Source organism: Rhinopithecus bieti, unplaced genomic scaffold, assembly GCF_001698545.2.
Source record: "Rhinopithecus bieti isolate Rb0 unplaced genomic scaffold, ASM169854v2 scaffold_32008, whole genome shotgun sequence".
Lineage (NCBI taxonomy): Eukaryota > Metazoa > Chordata > Mammalia > Primates > Cercopithecidae > Rhinopithecus > Rhinopithecus bieti.
Genome location: NW_016814433.1, coordinates 2,881,544 through 2,897,361, shown reverse-complemented (window position 1 = coordinate 2,897,361; position 15,818 = coordinate 2,881,544). Strand labels below are relative to the sequence as shown.

At 56.5% G+C, this 15,818-nt stretch overlaps 3 protein-coding genes across 9 annotated transcripts; all 3 read right to left on the bottom strand.

Annotated features, from left to right (window-relative positions):
- Positions 1 to 1,782: 1,782 nt before the first annotated feature.
- Positions 1,783 to 4,027, bottom strand: TMEM102 (transmembrane protein 102). Its single transcript, XM_017850648.1, has 2 exons — positions 3,373 to 4,027; positions 1,783 to 3,264 (listed from the first exon to the last, which is right to left on the bottom strand). The coding sequence occupies exons 1-2, from the start codon at positions 3,584 to 3,586 to the stop codon at positions 1,952 to 1,954; spliced, it is 1,527 nt and encodes a 508-aa protein (XP_017706137.1). The 5' UTR covers positions 3,587 to 4,027; the 3' UTR covers positions 1,783 to 1,951.
- Positions 4,028 to 6,876: 2,849 nt separating this feature from the next.
- Positions 6,877 to 10,893, bottom strand: SPEM3 (SPEM family member 3). 2 transcript variants are annotated; one of them, XM_017850646.1, is made up of 3 exons: positions 10,717 to 10,893; positions 10,510 to 10,567; positions 6,877 to 10,390 (listed from the first exon to the last, which is right to left on the bottom strand). In XM_017850646.1, exons 1-3 carry the CDS (start codon positions 10,852 to 10,854, stop codon positions 6,891 to 6,893), a joined length of 3,696 nt encoding a protein of 1,231 aa, XP_017706135.1. In that variant the 5' UTR covers positions 10,855 to 10,893; the 3' UTR covers positions 6,877 to 6,890. The 2 variants fall into 2 exon arrangements, with proteins under 2 accessions (XP_017706135.1, XP_017706136.1); XM_017850647.1 differs by having other exon boundaries at positions 10,726 to 10,893.
- Positions 10,894 to 12,531: 1,638 nt separating this feature from the next.
- Positions 12,532 to 14,485, bottom strand: SPEM2 (SPEM family member 2). 6 transcript variants are annotated; one of them, XM_017850640.1, is made up of 3 exons: positions 14,277 to 14,485; positions 14,053 to 14,110; positions 12,532 to 13,915 (listed from the first exon to the last, which is right to left on the bottom strand). In XM_017850640.1, exons 1-3 carry the CDS (start codon positions 14,412 to 14,414, stop codon positions 12,603 to 12,605), a joined length of 1,509 nt encoding a protein of 502 aa, XP_017706129.1. In that variant the 5' UTR covers positions 14,415 to 14,485; the 3' UTR covers positions 12,532 to 12,602. The 6 variants fall into 6 exon arrangements, with proteins under 6 accessions (XP_017706129.1, XP_017706132.1, XP_017706134.1 ...); XM_017850643.1 differs by having other exon boundaries at positions 12,532 to 13,932; positions 14,277 to 14,314; XM_017850645.1 differs by having other exon boundaries at positions 12,532 to 13,826; positions 14,277 to 14,312.
- Positions 14,486 to 15,818: the final 1,333 nt, after the last annotated feature.

Below are 15,818 nucleotides of genomic sequence, written 5' to 3'. Positions count from 1 at the left end.
TAAGCCCCTCCACAGCAGCCAGTTGCCACCCTTGGGCCCAGTACTGGCTCCACCAGATCCAGCAGCCTATGTACTCCTCAGTGGATCCCAGGATCTCGAGTTTTGTCTCCTACTGAAAATGTCCCCTTTCCCTCCTCTCCAGTGTCTGTCCCCACTTCACCTATCCCAAAACCAAGACCACCCAAATTTCCAAGACGTGGTTAAAATATCTCCAGGCACCTTTCCACTGTATTTTGGGGCACACTCCTACCAAATCCACTCTTGTAATCTACAGGGTGTGGGACTTTCGCTTTGGGGATATTCGCTCATCCCACCCCTACTGGGGCACTGCCAGTGTCAGGAAGGAAGCCAACCTTGGTGTTTTTCCTTTGCTACACTCTAAATGGAGGGGATCCCCCACTTTTTTCACTGAACTCTCCCCAAAATATGTCTCAGAATATCCAGGTTGCCCAGATTCAGTAAGACGGGGCTCCCAGACCCTCTGGCTGGATAACAGCTTTTTCACCAAGTCACCCCCATGTCTAGTAGCATAGAATTCTAGCGGCCAAGACCCTTTCCTCACCTTCACACCCTCCGCTCCTTTTGAAGTCACCTCCAAATCCACCCTTCCTAGTAGATACACCAGGTAGTTGTCTGGAGGGCCTTCCGCCACCTCAACATGAGGAGCATCCGTGTTTGTTTTTTTTCTCCCCTGGCTGCCCCTTAAATTTTCTTGGGGACAGCTGGTGCTGTTTAGATCCCACGCCCTCCAATCTAACCAGCCCCCCCGAGAGAGGAGTGCACCCACGTTGTCACCAGTCCCCAAATGTGAACAGGCCCCCTACAAGTCAGAGCGGATCACAGCTTCCTGCGACAGGGCTTCCTCGTCCTCCCCGGGATTGCCTATAGCACCCCCTCTTCCTTTCCCCGACGCCCCTCAACCTGTCCTGTCCTGTTGATCCGGCGACGGGTGGCGCTGGCTTCGGCTCCAGGCTCCTCCCTCCCTGTCCCCCGCAAACGGAGCTTCCCCCCACGCCCGGCTAGGCGTCCCGGACCCTCGGGAAGGAGTGAGGGTGTCTCTGCAGAGCTCCCCGGTCCGGCGAAGTCAGAGCACTGGGCCGGTGGCTGGACCAGGCAGAGCGGCGGCAGCGGCGGCAGCGGCAGCGGCTGTGGGAAGCTGAGGCGGCGGCGGCGGCGACAGCAGTTCCCCCTCCTCGGAGAGCCGGCCCGGGGGCGGGGCAGGGGGCGGAGACGCTGGGAAATAGGAGGGTGAAGCCGGGCAGGAGGAACCCCGGGGTTCCTTGGAGGTAGAGAGTGCGGACTGTGTCTTACAAGCAGGCAAAGCCGAGGCAAGGCCGCACGTCTCAGCCTTCAGAAAAGGAGGGACAAGAAGGCCTCTCGAACGCACCTCTGGATAGGAAGGAGAGGTTGGGCCCAAGGGAGATGGAATGGCGGACGCTGGGAGAATGGAGAGGGACCCTACTGGCCGGGATGTTAGCGAAGACAGAACAGCACGAGGAAAGTGGGGGAAGAACTGGAGAGATGGAGGAGGGGTGGTGGCGAGATCCAGCCTCGGGCGAAATCCGGCCTCCTTCATATCTCTCTGCCTTTGTGTGTCAGCCAAATTGATCAGACCCTGGTCTCCATAACTCCTTTCTGCATTTGGTCAGCAAATATGTTTCTCCCATTTCTATTGACCCTTAAGAGAAATGACCAAAAGAACTGGGGACAGACGGTTTCTGGAAGCTGCCCCTGGGCGGAGTGCTGGCCACAGATGTGGAGAGTAGCGAGGCTGGAATGCGGCAACCTGTGCCGCGGCAGGCGGGTGGTCCTAGAGGAGCAACCAACAGGGAGGCCTTCCAGAAGGGGGGCTTCAGGCCCAGGGCACACAGTCCCCCAGGCGAGGGGCGAGCTGTGCCCCCCACGTCTCGCTCGCCCTCAGAGGCACTTTCCACTGGTAGGAACAGCGTCTTTAATGGGCCCCGCCCCCCACGCCCGCCAAACCACCCCCTTTGCGGGCCACCTTGGCCTCCTCCACCGCGGCACGGAGGGCCCGGGCAGGGTCCCCACGGAGCCGGGCCAATTCTCCGAGCAGCGCAGCGGAGCCGTCCCCGGTACGGAGCTCTCGGCCGTTCAGAAAATAGTGAGGCAAAGTCCCGGCCTCGAGCACTCGGCTCAGCTCGTCTAGCAGCCCGAGGCAGCAGGCGCCCGCATTTTCTGGCCGCGCCAGGTAGAGCGCGGGCAGCCGCTCGCACGCCCAGTACAGCAGCGTCCTCAGGAGGTAGGGCGCCGCTGCCCGGGTCCCGGCCACCAGCGGGCGCAGTAGCGCCTGGGCCGCCGCGTGCGCCTGTAGCAGCGGCGCTGGTATGCGCGCTTTGAGCGCCAGCTCCTGGCGGGCGAAACAGAGCTGCCAGGCGGAGGCGCACGGTCGCTCGGTGCCGCCACCGGGCACCAGGTAGAAGGAAGCCGACTCAGAGGCCAGAGGACCAGCCCATGAATGGCTCCGAGCCCCCTCGGGCCAGCCGGCCACGGATACCACTGGGATCAGGTCGAAGAGCAGGAGGCGGCGAGGGGGATCAGGGGTAGCCAGGAGGACGGTGGTGAAACCCGCGTGGCGAGCTGCGTGCACCAGACGCGGAGCACCCGGGACAGGGATCAGAGACTCGGCGACCGCCGCCAGCGTAGCAAAGAACCAGGCAGCCACCTGGGAGGGACATAATGTGGGCCACGCTTCCCGAGCCTCGGACGGCTTTGGGACCGGGCTTTCGACGTCTGCCTTGGTGACGTCACTACTCAGTGTTTTCAAAGGCGCGGTAGAGCCAAGGTCGACTACGTCATGCTGAGGCAACTCGGACGATGAAACGTCACTAGGTGATTTTTCCAAAGACACTGGCGCCTCGTGCTCAGTGACGTAGCTGTGCGGCTGGTCTACAGAGCTTTGCCAGTCCTTGGAACTTTCTTCGCTCTCCGTTCGGTGGATCGAATCACGTGCTCCTGGGACTGGGGGTCCTAAGCAATCCTGCCACATTTCCCGGATGGGGGTTCCGCACACCAGCTCTGGGAGGCAGACCTGTGCGTAACAGGATTCCAGGTCCAGTTGCAGTTCAGTGCCGTCCAGTGAAAACATGGGCACTAGGAGTGTGAAGCCGGCATCGTAGTGAGGTCCTCGGGCGTAGGGACCCAGGGGTGCATGCCCCAGATCCAGGGAGCCCTCGCGAATCCCACCACGAAGCAGCAAGAGCTCTGCCTGGGGAGGAAAGCGAGGGTCCCGGCGGTGAACTAGACCTAAAAAAAGGGAACGGATCGTGAGGGTGTCGCCCAAAGCCGGGGCGGGGGCGGGGGCGTAGTGAGGCTGAGAGCTGTGAGTTCCCAAAGGCAAGTAGGGTTACTTACCAAGCAAAGAGAAGACAAAGTCCTTGGCCCGGAGGAGATCGGCTCCGGGCTTGGGCCCGTCACTCCAGCTCTCCTGCACACCCAGCTCCTGGATCAGCTGGGTCAATTCCTGCAGCTGCGCCCCGGAGCAGAAGTCGATGTCCGTGAGCGGCCGAGCTGGGGCCGGGGGCGGCGGGCCCCACCAGGGGGCACTCCCCCAGACCGCGGAAGCCATGCGGTTCTATCGTTTTGGGCTAGGGAAAACACGGAAGGGAGGTGGCCTAGACGGGCCTTTCCTTTGCTGCCAAAAAGTCGTCCCCGTTCTTCCCTCTTTCTGAGGCAGAGAGAGTGCCCCAGACACAAGCTACAAATGGGTCTGTAGATGATGGATTCTAAATTTAGTCCTCAAAATGAACAAATAAATACCTCCCCTATCCTGGCCCTTTTCTCATATGCAGTTCCCCGCCCGCATGAACTGGTTCACCGAACTCAGCAGGTAGAAAGTAACTGTTGCGCCTCCCACGGAACGCAGTAGCCAGGCTCCGCCACCGCCCCTTGTCTACCTCCCTTTACTTCTTTTTTGGAAGAGGCTTATTGGTCAGCGGCTTCCCCCTTATGGGAAGCAGTAAGGGTGGGGAGGAGAAATAGATTCAACAGGTTACTTCTTCCTGATGCCCACCTGGCCACGCCCCTACATTTTCGGCCACGCCCCTTTCTGGAGGCCGTCGGGGTGGTTTCTGCCGGGTCGGGTCGCCAGTCAGAGCTCAGTCACTCCTTTAGCCCTGCTGAGATCCCGCGTTATCCTGGGAGTTGTAGTTTCCCGCTCTACTAGGGCGTAGGAGCCACGCCCCCACATCCTTTCCTGTTCGGCTGAAGTAGTGCCTGATGGAAGTTGTAGTTCCTCTGGAGATAGATTATTCTGTCTCTTTTCATGCCCATGTCAACCCCACTCAAACATTCCTTGGGGTTTGAGACCGGTAATAGGATGGCTCTGAGTCGCAAACAATAATGAGGGATGGGCCGGGTGCGGTGGTTCACACCTGTAATCCCAGCACTTTGGCAGACTGAGGCAGGTGGATCACCTGAGGTCAGGAGTTCAAGGCCAGCCTGGCCAACGTGGCAAAACTCTGTCTCTACTAAAAATACAAAAGTTAACCGGGCGTGGTGGTGGATGCCTGTAATCTCAGCTACTCGGGAGGCTGAGGCAGGAGAATCACTTGAACCCAGGAGGCAGAGGGTACAGTGAGCTGAGATCGTGCCATTGCACTCCGGCCTGGGCGATAAGAGCAAAACTCCATCTCAAAAAAAAAAAAAAAAAAAGTAATGAGGGACACACTCTAGGGCCTGGGGAGAGATAGGGACCCCTGCATCCCTGTGTGATACAGGAGCCCTGGTCACTTAGATCTACTAGAGTTTTTCCATGTAATTATAACTTCCTCATTTTGGGGATGAGGAGAGTACCGCCTAGAAAAGTTGCACAGCTGAGCCAGGGAGGTGCTGGAAAGGGGTTCCCTGACTGGGTGGGGTGGGGGGGTGCATCTTGGAATCCCAAAGGTGGTAGTGTTAGGCAGGAGCACACAGATAGTGACCCAGAAATGGACGTTTGACTCATAGAAGAGACATACATGTTAGTGATGCCCACCTCAGGTCACTGCTACCTGAGTCATGGCAGGGATCTCAAAGTCTTGTTTTGTTTTGTTTTTGAGACGGAGTCTCACACTGTCACCCAGACTGGAGTGCTGTGGCGTGATCTCCACTCACTGCAACCTCTGCCTCCCGGGTTCAAGCGATTCTCCTGCCTCAGCCTCCCGAGTAGCTGGGATTACAGGTGCCTGCCACCACACCTGACTAATTTTTTGTATTTTTAGTAGAGACAGAGTTTCACCATGTTGGCCTGGCTGGTCTCGAACTCCTGACCTCAGATGATCCTCCCGCCTCAGCCTCCCAAAGTGCTGGGATTACAGGCATGAGCCACTGTGCCCGGCCTGGACTTCTTACATTCTTTCTGCCCTTGGTCTGTCTCCAGGACGGGATAGGCCTAAGTCCATGGATAAGAAAATTAAGGAGGAGGGACACCTAGGAAAATTAGAGGCCTGTAAAAGAAGAGACTCCCCAACTCTAGAGATCAGTTTGGGAAGCCCAGACCTCAGGGGTTCCTAGCCACTGACAGAGAGCTTTTCTCCCTCAGCAACCAGAGCTGGGGTCCCTGGGAGAACCGAGAGCAGCAAAGCAGCCCAGAACTGCGCAAGTAGGTTCCCATACACACACATCTGGCTGTGACCCAAGAGACCAGATCAGGAGAACTGGAGACTGGGCTCTTTCTCATAGTCTGGAGTAACCAGGCATCAGACATCCCTGCATCTCACCTCCTCCCCAGAGGGTGGCTTCCGAGGCACTCTAAAAAGAACTAAGTTCTCTGGACTCATGGGAGCCTTGAAGATGTTAAGAATGGGTGACAAGGAATAGTTCATCTAGACTCTACTTTTTTTTTTTTGAGACGGAGTCTCGCTCTGTCCCCCTGGCTGGAGTGCAGGGCCTAGTTCCTCTAGACTCTAAAGCATGGCTCTCCAATATAATTTTCTGTGACGATAGCAAGGTCCTGAGTTGGTCCTGTCTAATACAGTAGCCACCAGCCACCTGTCGCTGTTGAGTACTTGAAACATAGATAATGTGGCCGGGCGCAGTGGCTCACGCCTGTAATCCCAGCACTTTGGGAGGCCGAGGCGGCGGATCACTCGAGGTCGGGAGTTCGAGACCAGCCTGGCCAACATGGTGAAACCCCCATCTCTACTAAAAATACAAAAATTAGTTGGGTGTGGTGGTGCACACATGTAATCCCAGCTACTCAGGAGGCTGAGGCAGGAGAATCGCTTGCTTGAACCTGGGAGGCGGAGGTTGCAGTGAACCAAGATCACGCCACTGCACTCCAGCCTGGGTGACAGAGCAAGACTCTGTCTCAAAAAAAAAAAGAAAAAAAAGGAAATATAAATTAAAATTAAACAAAATTTAAAATTCTGTTCTGCAGAAACATCTACTATTTTTTTTTTTTTTTTTTGAGACAGAGTCTTGCTGTGTCATGGAGGCTGGAGTGCAATGGCACAATCTCGGCTCACCACAACCTCCGCCTCCCAGGTTCAAGCGATTCTCCCTGCCTCAGCCTCCCGAGTAGCTGGGATTACATGCGTGCACCACCATGCCCGGCTAATTTTTGTATTTTTGATAGAGACGGGGTTTCACCATGTTGGCCAAGCTGGTCTCGAACTCCTGACCTTGTGATCCGCCCACCTCGGCCTCCCAAAGTGCTAGGATTACAGGTGTGAGCCACTGCACCAGGCCTAATATACATTTTAATAGCCACATTTGGCTAAAGGCTAGTGTATGGGACAGAGCAGCTCTAGGGCCTTGAGGATAATGGGCTTAGCTATGCAGCTACGGAGGAGAAACAGGGACCTGTTCTCATCAGCTCTGTGAGTGGCCAGCATCAGGGATGGGCTGGGGTGGATGTCCTCAAACAAACACAGAACATTTCTCTCGCCTTTTTATTCCTGATGCACTTTTGTCCCCTCTTTGTCCAAGGTTCTCATCACATTCTGATATCCCCACTCCTTGATGGTTTCCCCTGAGTTGCTGGGTGCCTCTTGACGAAGGCGCCTAGGAGACAGAGCTTCACACTTGTCATTGCCCACTGCCAACTGTCTCTCACGGGCATCAAAAACCACATGCCCTGCCCGGGTGCCTGGTCCGGGGCAGTGGGACTTCCAGTTGATTTGGGAAGGCATAGACATCTGACGATAGTTCTGGTAGCCTGAAGGAACTGGATCCACAGGGCGGTCCACCCCGTGCTGGCTGCCTGCCCGCCGGGAGGATGACTGCAGCTCAATTAATACAGGTACCTCTGAGAAGGTCTGCAGGTCACTGGAGACCACTTGGACCTTGGAAGAGAAGGAGTTCTGATTGAGTTGGACAGGAGCCCAGAGGACGTGCCGCTGTGCGTCCTCCTTCTGAGCAGCCTTCTCAGGCACAAATGACTTCATCAGGCACAGTGTGGACTTTGGGGTCTGAAGTGGGGATAAAAGCTGGACAGAATCAGAACCTAGAACAGGGCTTGGGTTCTTGTGGAGGCCAGGATCTGGGATGAGGCATGAGTTCTTGTAGGGGCCAGATTCCTGGGTAAGGCCTGAAATCTTGGGGAGGCCAGAGTCTTGGACAAGGGCTGGGTCTTTATGAGGGCCAGGATCTTGATTAATTCCTGGGCACTTGTGGAGATTAGAGTCTTGCCTATGTTCTGAGCTCCTGTAAACTCCAACATCTTGGGGAGGGCTAAATCTTCTTTCATCTTTAGTGGCTTGGGTAAGGCTTGGGAGGTTGGAATCTTGAGTAAGGCCTTTAACTTTGTGGCCACCCCAATCTTGGATAAGACCTGGATTCTTGTAGTCTCCTGAGTCTTGGGTAAGGCCTGAGCACTTTGGGAGGCCAGAGGTTTGGACAAGGCCTGGGCTCTTGCGGAGACAAGATTCCTGGATAACTCCTGAGCTCTTGTTGACTTCAGAGTCTTGGGCAACATATGGACCCTTCCGTGATCCAGAATCTTCAGTAAGGCCTGGGGTACTACAGACTCCTGGATCTTGGACATTGCTTGTATCCTTGTGACCTCCAGAATCTTTAGAAGAGCCTAGGTTCTTTTGGTGATCAGTTGCTTGGGAGAGATCTTGATTTTTATAGACCACAGTCTCTTGGTTTGGTTCAGAATTCCTATAGACTCCAGAGTCTTCTGTAAAGCCTGAACTCCTCTGAAGATCAGAAGTTTGGGTAGATGGTGTTTTCTCGTGGAGGCCAGGGTGTTGGGTGAGACATGGGCTCCTAAGAATACCAGCTTCTTGAGTCAGACCTGTGTTCTTTTGGGGGTGGGTATCTTGAGTAATGCCTGAATTCTTGTGGAGGCCAAAGTCTTGAGAAGGGCTTGGATTCTGGCATAGATAAGAATCTTGGAGAAGGCCTGGGAAATCATGTAGGCCTTGATTTTGAGCAAGACCTGGGTTCTTGTGGAGGCCTGGATCTGGGGTAAGGCCTGGGTTCTTGTGGAGGTCTGGGTTTTGGGCAAGGTCCAGATTCCTGGGAACTCTGGAGTCTTTTGAAGGGCACGGGGTCCTTTGAAGGCCAGAATGTTGGGTAAGGCCTAGACTCTCACGACATTCAGGGCATTGGGGTTGGATCAGGGGTTGGGAAATGGTGGCGAACAGGGAAGGGATGGGGAAGTGGGAAGTGGGGATGGACTGAGGAGACTTGGAGGTTGCAAGAACAGTAGGGGTTTGTATTAAGGTGGAGGGCCTCTGATGGTTGGTGGGTTGAGGAGGAACAAAGGATCTGGGAGGAACGAGAGGCAGGGAAAGAGTGCACGGTGGAGGAAGGGTGCATACTGAGCTCTGGGCAGTGGTTTCAGAATGAAAGCAAGGCTTGACACATGCAGTATCCTGGGAGTAGACAAGGAATTTGGGGTAGACTGGAGGCTGGGAGTCTGTGTTCTTCTCAGAACTGCAAGGATGGAAGCTGCAATAAGGGGAAGTCTTGGTCTGGGGGAACTTATCTTTGGCGTCATCTGAGATCTTCCATTCCATATTCCCTAACTCCAGGTAGCCCAGTATGGATCCTGCAGGAAGCTTGGCACTATCCCCACTGCATTGCTTTGTTTGCTCAGATATACCAGAACTCCCCAGGTCCTGACCCTCTTGGGGCCTGAAGAGGGTAGCCAAGTCTTTTCTTGAATACTCAGGGTTCTGGGGGCCGGACATATGGAAGAAGTTCTGCTTTGCCCTGCGGGCATCATAGACCACATGGCCAGTGGAGAGGTCATGGCCGAAGGCAGGTCGGGGAGAGGGTATAGGAGTTATGATAGGGGCAGGGGTGGTGCCAGGGACAGGATCAGGGACAGGAGTGGTAGTCAGGGCCATGACCAGTGCTGGGGCAGGGGCGGGGGCAGAGGCTGGGACAGGGGCTGGTGTAGGAGCTAGGACAGGAGTACTATGTGGGGCAAGAGTTCCGGGAGGAGCTGGGGCAGAGGTTGGGACAGGAACCGAGCTACAGACTAGATGAGAGTGGTCTGGGATATACGCTGGGGCATGGGCTGAGGTGTACTCAAGGGCATGGGTCTGGGGGTGGGCTGGGGCAGGCATAGGAGCATGGGCTGGGGGATGGGCTGGGGCATGGGCTGAGGTGTGTTCAGGGCTGTGGGCCTGCGAGTGAGTATGCTCAGGGGTGTGGAGTGGAGCGTGGGTTTGGGCCTGGGCTGACGTATGGGCTTCAGTGTGAGCTGAGGCCTGGGCTGGGGTAGGGGCTGAGGTGTGAGCTTGGATATGGGCTGGAGTCTGAGCTGGGGTAGGGGCCGAGGTATGGGCTTGGATGTGGGCTGGAGTCTCAGATGGGGTAGGGGCTGAGGTGTGGGCTTGGGCCTGGGCTGAGGTGTCCTGGGCCTGGGAGTGGGTGCCCTCTGGGGTGCGGGCTTTGGAGTGGGTCCAGGAGTGGGCAGGGGTGTGCACAGAGGTGTGGGCCGTGGCATGGATCCAGGGGTGGGTGAGGGTGTGCACAGGAATGTGGGTTGGGGAGTGGACCTGGGCCTGAGCTGGAGCCTGGGCTGGGGCACAGTCTGGGGTCTTAGTCTGGCTCTCTTGGGGCAGGCGGCATGGATCCATGTCCAACTTGCTCATCTTTGGGAACTGGGAAGATGTCTCTGGCGTGGAGAGCAAGGAGGCTTGAGCCTTTAAGGCTGTGACCTGAGGTGCCTCCCCAACTCCCATCATCTCCTCCTTGTACAGTCCCCATGGAGACTCCCTGGGAACCCTGGCATGTCCACATTTAGGTGGCATCCAGCAGCATGCAGAAACCTTCTCATCATTCGTGTCTGGTATCCAGGAGTCAAGATGGTTAACGTGCCTGGGCAGGAAGCCTGGGCGATGATGGACGCGGGAAGAGACTTTTGAGCACAGGTTCTTGGGATCCACGGAGGAGCGAATACATATGGGATGGCTGCCGCTGCGTTGCTTGTCTGCAGGGAGAGGTAGGATGGGACAATGCTCTGGTTCCCTAGGGACTGAGAACTGGGCCAGGGATAGGAGAAAGGGGACAGGCCCATATCCCTGGGAGCCCATACAGGGGCCTACTCACCTTTGGGGAAAAAATGATGGAAAAGAATCCGCAAGGAGCTCTTCAGATGCTTCCAGAGCTGAGGGGAGCGGGAGGGCGGGTGAGTCCGGAAGCAGGGTGAGCCCCTAAGTCCAACTCTTGTCTGGCTACACCCCAACAGCCCTCCCATCTCAGCCCCTTCAAGACCCCAGGGCTCCCCCAACCCTGCTACCCAGATCCTGCCCTGACCAGAGTCACCACATTGATCCACACGTTGAGCAAGATGAAGCTGCCCAGAAGAAGAAGAATCGAGTCTCCTAAGTCTTGGCACTTCCTGGGGTTGGTGCCAGAGCACACCTGGGCCCCATGATAGGCTCGCTCACCCATGGCCTGGGGTCCCAGGACTGCCTGGGCCCCCGGCCCTCACACAGTCACTAGGAGGAAGACTCCTGTTGTTGGGGAGGGGGCGGACTGAGTCATAATGAGGCAGGTGGTCAGGATCACAATGAGGAAGGTCGAGGAAGAGGAGGGCCCAGGGTGGAACTCTCTGATAACCAGGTTTGAGTAACCAGGTGTAGACAGTCAAACAGGGTCTGGAGGCCAGTGACCCTCTCCTGTTTCTCCATCGTTCTCTACTGCTGGGTGACTCACTCACTCATTCACTCATTCCATCACTCCCTCCCTCCCTCCTTCCTTCCTTCCTCTCTCCCTCCCTCCCTCCCTCCTTTCCTTTCTTTTTTTTTTTTTTGAGATGGAGTCTCGATCTGTTGTCCAGGCTGGAGTGCAGTGGTGCGATTTCGGCTCACTGCAATCTCCACTTTCCAGGTTCAAGCGATTCTCTGGCTCAGCCTCCTGAGTGGCTATAGCTGGGACTACAGGCATGCACCACGACATCCAGCTAATCTTTGTATTTTTCGTAGAGATGGGGTTTCTTTCCTTCTTTTTTTTTTTTTTTGAGATGGAGTCTCACTCTGTCACCCAGGCTGGAGTGCAGTGGCGCGATCTCGGCTCACTGCAAGCTCCACCTCCCGGGTTGACGTCATTCTCCTGCCTCAGCCTCCCGAGTAGCTGCGACTACAGGCGCCCACCACCATGCCCGGCTAATTTTTTTGTATTTTTTAGTAGAGACGGGGTTTCACTGTGTTAGCCAGGATGGTCTCGATCTCCTGACCTCGTGATCCACCTACTTCGGCCTCCCAGAGTGCTGGGATTACAGGCGTGACCCACCATGCCTGGCTGAGATGGGGTTTCTTTTTTTTGAGATAGATTCTCTGTCACCCAGGTTGGAGTGCAGTGGTGTGATCTCAGCTCACTGCAACCTCTGCCTCCTGGGCAAGCGATTCTCTTGTCTCAGCCTCCCCAGTAGCTGTGACTACAGGTGCGTGCCACCATACTTGGCTAATTTTTTTGTATTTTTTTAGTAGAGACAGGGTTTCACCGTGTTAGCCAGGATGGTCTCAATCTCCTGACCTCATAATCTGCCCGCCTCAGCCTCCCAAAGTGCTGGGATTATAGGCATGCGCCACTGTGCCCAACCAAGACGGGGTTTCATCATGTTGGCCAGGCTGGTCCCGAACTCCTGGCCTCAAGTGATCTGCCTCCTCGGCCTTCCAAAGTGCTGTACAGATGTGAGCCATGTGCCCAGCCACTCCTGCAGTTTCATTTCAGAATCCTAAACACTTCACCCCTTGACTACACCAGAGACTGGGAAGACCTCCGCCTCAGAGCCCTGGGGGAGGCCTGGCTGGAATCCAGAGCTTGGTCCTGTACCATGAGCTAAGTAAATCCCAAAGAGCCCCACTTGAGACACTGACTTCAGAATCCAGACCTGATCCTTTCTGGGAACAGGGAGAATAGAGAGCCTGGGTGGTTGTCATCAGCCAGTGCAGGATCTATGTAGTCCATGGTGCAGACCGGGAGGGCCTGCTCGCAGCCGCATGGCCACTAAACCAAGGGGTGCCTCGCACCAAGAAGGGGACACTGGTTTCTCATTTCAGGAAGCCAAGGGCAGGGACCCAGGCTGGCCGAAGGAGTGGCACTCCCATGCAACAGACCACCACAGTGTTTCCGGGACTCTGTTTCCCTTTATTCTTCTCTCTCCACGCCCTTCCCCGCGCCCCATATCCGCCTGCTGGTCAGTTGAGTTTCCCCGTCTGGCTCCTGTGCAGAGAGGGCCTTGAGGAGGAGGTGGAAGCCAGTGGCAGTGAGCTGGACCTGGCTCCGCTCTCCTGCACCTGCCGCTTCAGCTCCAGGCTGTCGTACACCTGATAGTTGGCGTTGCCCCCTGGATTCCGGCTGAGTGGGACGAACGTGGTCGGGGTTGGGACAGGATCTGCAACCTGGACTTTGGGCCGGGGCTGGGAGGAATGGGGGATTCGTACTGAGCCTGGAGCTGGGGTCCGTTGGTGGGAGGCCTCGCCCAACACCGTGAGGGAGGCAGAGGTAGTCAGAGGACGCCGGGCGGGCAGAGCCTCAGCCCAGTCGGCTGCCCAGCGCTGCACTTCATGGGGGTCCCGGGAGCTGTAGCCCAAGGGTTCCGTGGATGGCTGGGGGCTGCGGTGGGACTGGCCGTGAGTGTGACCAAGCAGACTCCGCCGGTGGGACTGTGGGGAGTGGTGCTCCCGGCAGCCCTGGGCCTCGGGCCGGGCGTTCCGGGACACCAAGGTAGGGGGGCGCTCAAAGCCCTCCATGCCACGCCGCCACTGATCCCAGGAGTCATACAGTATCCGGCCCACTGAGGGGTAAGGGCTGTGCCCCCTGGGGACCCAAGATGGGTTAGGGGGCAGCTGGCGGGGAGGTGGTGGAGACGAGACCCACTGCTCAGCCTCCACATTGCCCCACAGTCGGGACTGGGAACCGTGGGGCCCATAGGACTGCAGCCTCAGCTCAGACTTGGCCTCTACACGCTTGGGCATGCAGCGCAGCTCAGGTGACAGGTAGAGAGAGGGTGGTGGCAGACTGGCCAGGATACCACCCTGGTGGCCCCACAGTCCCACATTGGAGGGCAGACCGGCTCTCTGATAAAACCCACCCCAGCCGCGACGTGGGTACTTGGGATACGGGAAGGGCAGGTCGTCCTGCTCCTCCAGGTAGGAATCCAGGTCCTCCCGATCAAAGAAGGGCACCCGGTGTCGTTGTGACATCTTTTGGCTGCGATGTGGGTGATGGAAGACTGAGCGGCTATGGGGGATTTGTCTGTAGTTCTGCGGCTGCTGCTGGTGGTTGCAGCAGCGACGGCGACCACGGCGGGGGTGGGGGCGGCGGCGGCGGCGATGAAGACAGCGAAGACTGCTGCTGTGATGGCTGGAGAAACGGTGGCAGGAGAAAGCGGAGTACCGTGTGGGTCGGGCCATCTTCACCTGCACAGGGTCCAGGATGCAGTGGATGTGGACGTCCTGAGCCTTGTCTGGGGGACCACTGGGGGAACTTTCGCTGGCCTGAATTTCATCTGGGGAAGGCAAGAGTCTATGAAGTCAGGGCAATTGTCAGAAGAGCTCAAGGTTGGGAACACTGGGCCCTGGGTTTCTAGGGCCATTGTCAGGGGCGGGGATGGGGGTCCCCTACCTCTCCAGCAGCCACACTTACTTTTCCGAGTAGTCCAATCAATCATCTTGTCTAAGGCGTTCTGGAGTCCATGCCACATCTGGGGCAGAGTGGCAGAGAGTGAAGGCCAGGCCCTCCACGCCCAGCACCACCACCCCTGCCCCTGCCCCAGTCTAGACCGCACCTGCAGGTGGAGATGTAGGCTGCAGCTGGCTCCCACCCTCAGCCCTCTTCACCCCCAGAGATGGTCCACAATCATCACTGACCATAGTTGTCACATTGATGCCAATGTTGACAAGAACGATGAGGCCCAGCAGCAGGAATAAGACGTCCTCGGCATCGTGGGGGCTTTCTTGGTATTGATTGCAACATCCCAGGGTGTTATGCCATAGCTGGTTTTCCATGGGGGGGGGGTCCTAGGGCCACCTGGGCCACCCCCCTCCACCCCACCCCGGCCCCAACCCACACTGCACTCATACCAATCCCCCGAGATCACTACAAGCTGGTAAGGGAGCCAGGTCACAATGAGGCAAGCTAGCGAGAGTCACAATGTGGAGGTGGCAGCTTTTATCCATTCTGCTGGTCCCTTCTACCACCATCTCCAGCCGTGGCTCCTACTTGGTGGAGCCCGGTCCCCAGATATCCCAGATCTTAGTCTGTTCCTCTGTCTCCATGAGGCTTGCTTAACCCCACACCTGGTTCCTGGGCTGAAGACAAGGTAGTTAGAGGATGACACCGTCATCACAGGGGTTGAAGCATGCATAAGATATGTCCTGTTTCATTGTTCTTTTGAGACATTATGGCAACTTACATAGCCTGTTGGTGTGCCTTCCCCCATGGTTACTTTGGGGCCAGCAGCTAGGGTGACTAGATGGGCGGGTGACACTAACAGTCCCCTCAAGCATCACCCTGCTGTACCAGTCCCTCCCTACTCTGCCGATTTCCCTGTCAAAATTCCTCTAGCTCCCATCTCTGCCCAACTCTTCCTGGCCAGAGACTCCAGCCCTAGGTGTTGGTGGTCCGTGAGCCCACCCGCCCCTTCGTCACACTGACATCTGCCTCACTGAGGTTACTGCCTCTGGCAGGAACCAACCCCAGCCGTGGTTTCTCCATCCTGACCACCTGCACTCCCACCAACCCACCCTTACAAGGTGAAAAATAGTTAAGCTGCTACCTTAAGAAAACCCGGGCTGGGCACAGTGGCTCATGCCTGTAATCCCAGCACTTTGGGAGGCTGAGGCAGGTGGATCACCTGAGGTCAGCAGTTCCAAACTGGCCAGCATAGTGAAACCCCATCTCTATTAAAAACACAAAAATTAGCTGGGTGTGGTGGTGCACGTCTGTAGTCCCAGCTACTCGGGAGGCTGAGGCAGGAGAATCACTTGAACCCAGGAGGTGGAGGCTGCAGCAAACTGAGATCTTGCCATTGCACTCTAGCCTGGGTGACACATCAAGACTCTGTCTGCGGAAGGAAGGAAGGGAGGGAGGGAGGGAGGGAGGGAAGGAAGGAAGGAAGAAGGAAGGAAGGAAGGAAGGAAGGAAGGAAGGAAGGAAGGAAGGGGGGAAGGAAAGAAAGAAAGAAAGAAAAGAAAGAAAGAAAGAAGGAAAGAAGGAAAGAAGGAAAGAAGGAAAGAAGGAAAGAAGGAAAGAAGGAAAGAAGGAAAGAAGAAAAGAAAGAAAAGAAAGAAAAGAAAGAAAAGAAAGAAAAGAAAGAAAACCTGCCGGCGCAGTGGCTCAGGCCTGTAATCCCAGGCAGGTGGATCACCTGAGGTCAGGAGTTGGCAACCAGCCTGGCCAACATGGAGAAA

Excerpts from the sequence above, each read along its gene's own strand:
- TMEM102 (XM_017850648.1), bottom strand. The coding sequence starts at position 3,586 with ATGGCTTCCGCGGTCTGGGGGAGTGCCCCCTGGTGGGGCCCGCCGCCC. Across the intron at positions 3,265-3,372 it reads CTTTGTCTTCTCTTTGCTTG|GTCTAGTTCACCGCCGGGAC; the intron begins GTAAGTAACCCT and ends CCCTTTTTTTAG.
- SPEM3 (XM_017850646.1), bottom strand. The coding sequence starts at position 10,854 with ATGGGTGAGCGAGCCTATCATGGGGCCCAGGTGTGCTCTGGCACCAAC. Across the intron at positions 10,568-10,716 it reads GGATCAATGTGGTGACTCTG|CTCTGGAAGCATCTGAAGAG; the intron begins GTCAGGGCAGGA and ends CGCTCCCCTCAG. Across the intron at positions 10,391-10,509 it reads CCATCATTTTTTCCCCAAAG|ACAAGCAACGCAGCGGCAGC; the intron begins GTGAGTAGGCCC and ends CTCTCCCTGCAG.
- SPEM2 (XM_017850640.1), bottom strand. The coding sequence starts at position 14,414 with ATGGAAAACCAGCTATGGCATAACACCCTGGGATGTTGCAATCAATAC. Across the intron at positions 14,111-14,276 it reads GCATCAATGTGACAACTATG|ATGTGGCATGGACTCCAGAA; the intron begins GTCAGTGATGAT and ends ACTCTGCCCCAG. Across the intron at positions 13,916-14,052 it reads TGATTGGACTACTCGGAAAA|ATGAAATTCAGGCCAGCGAA; the intron begins GTAAGTGTGGCT and ends TGCCTTCCCCAG.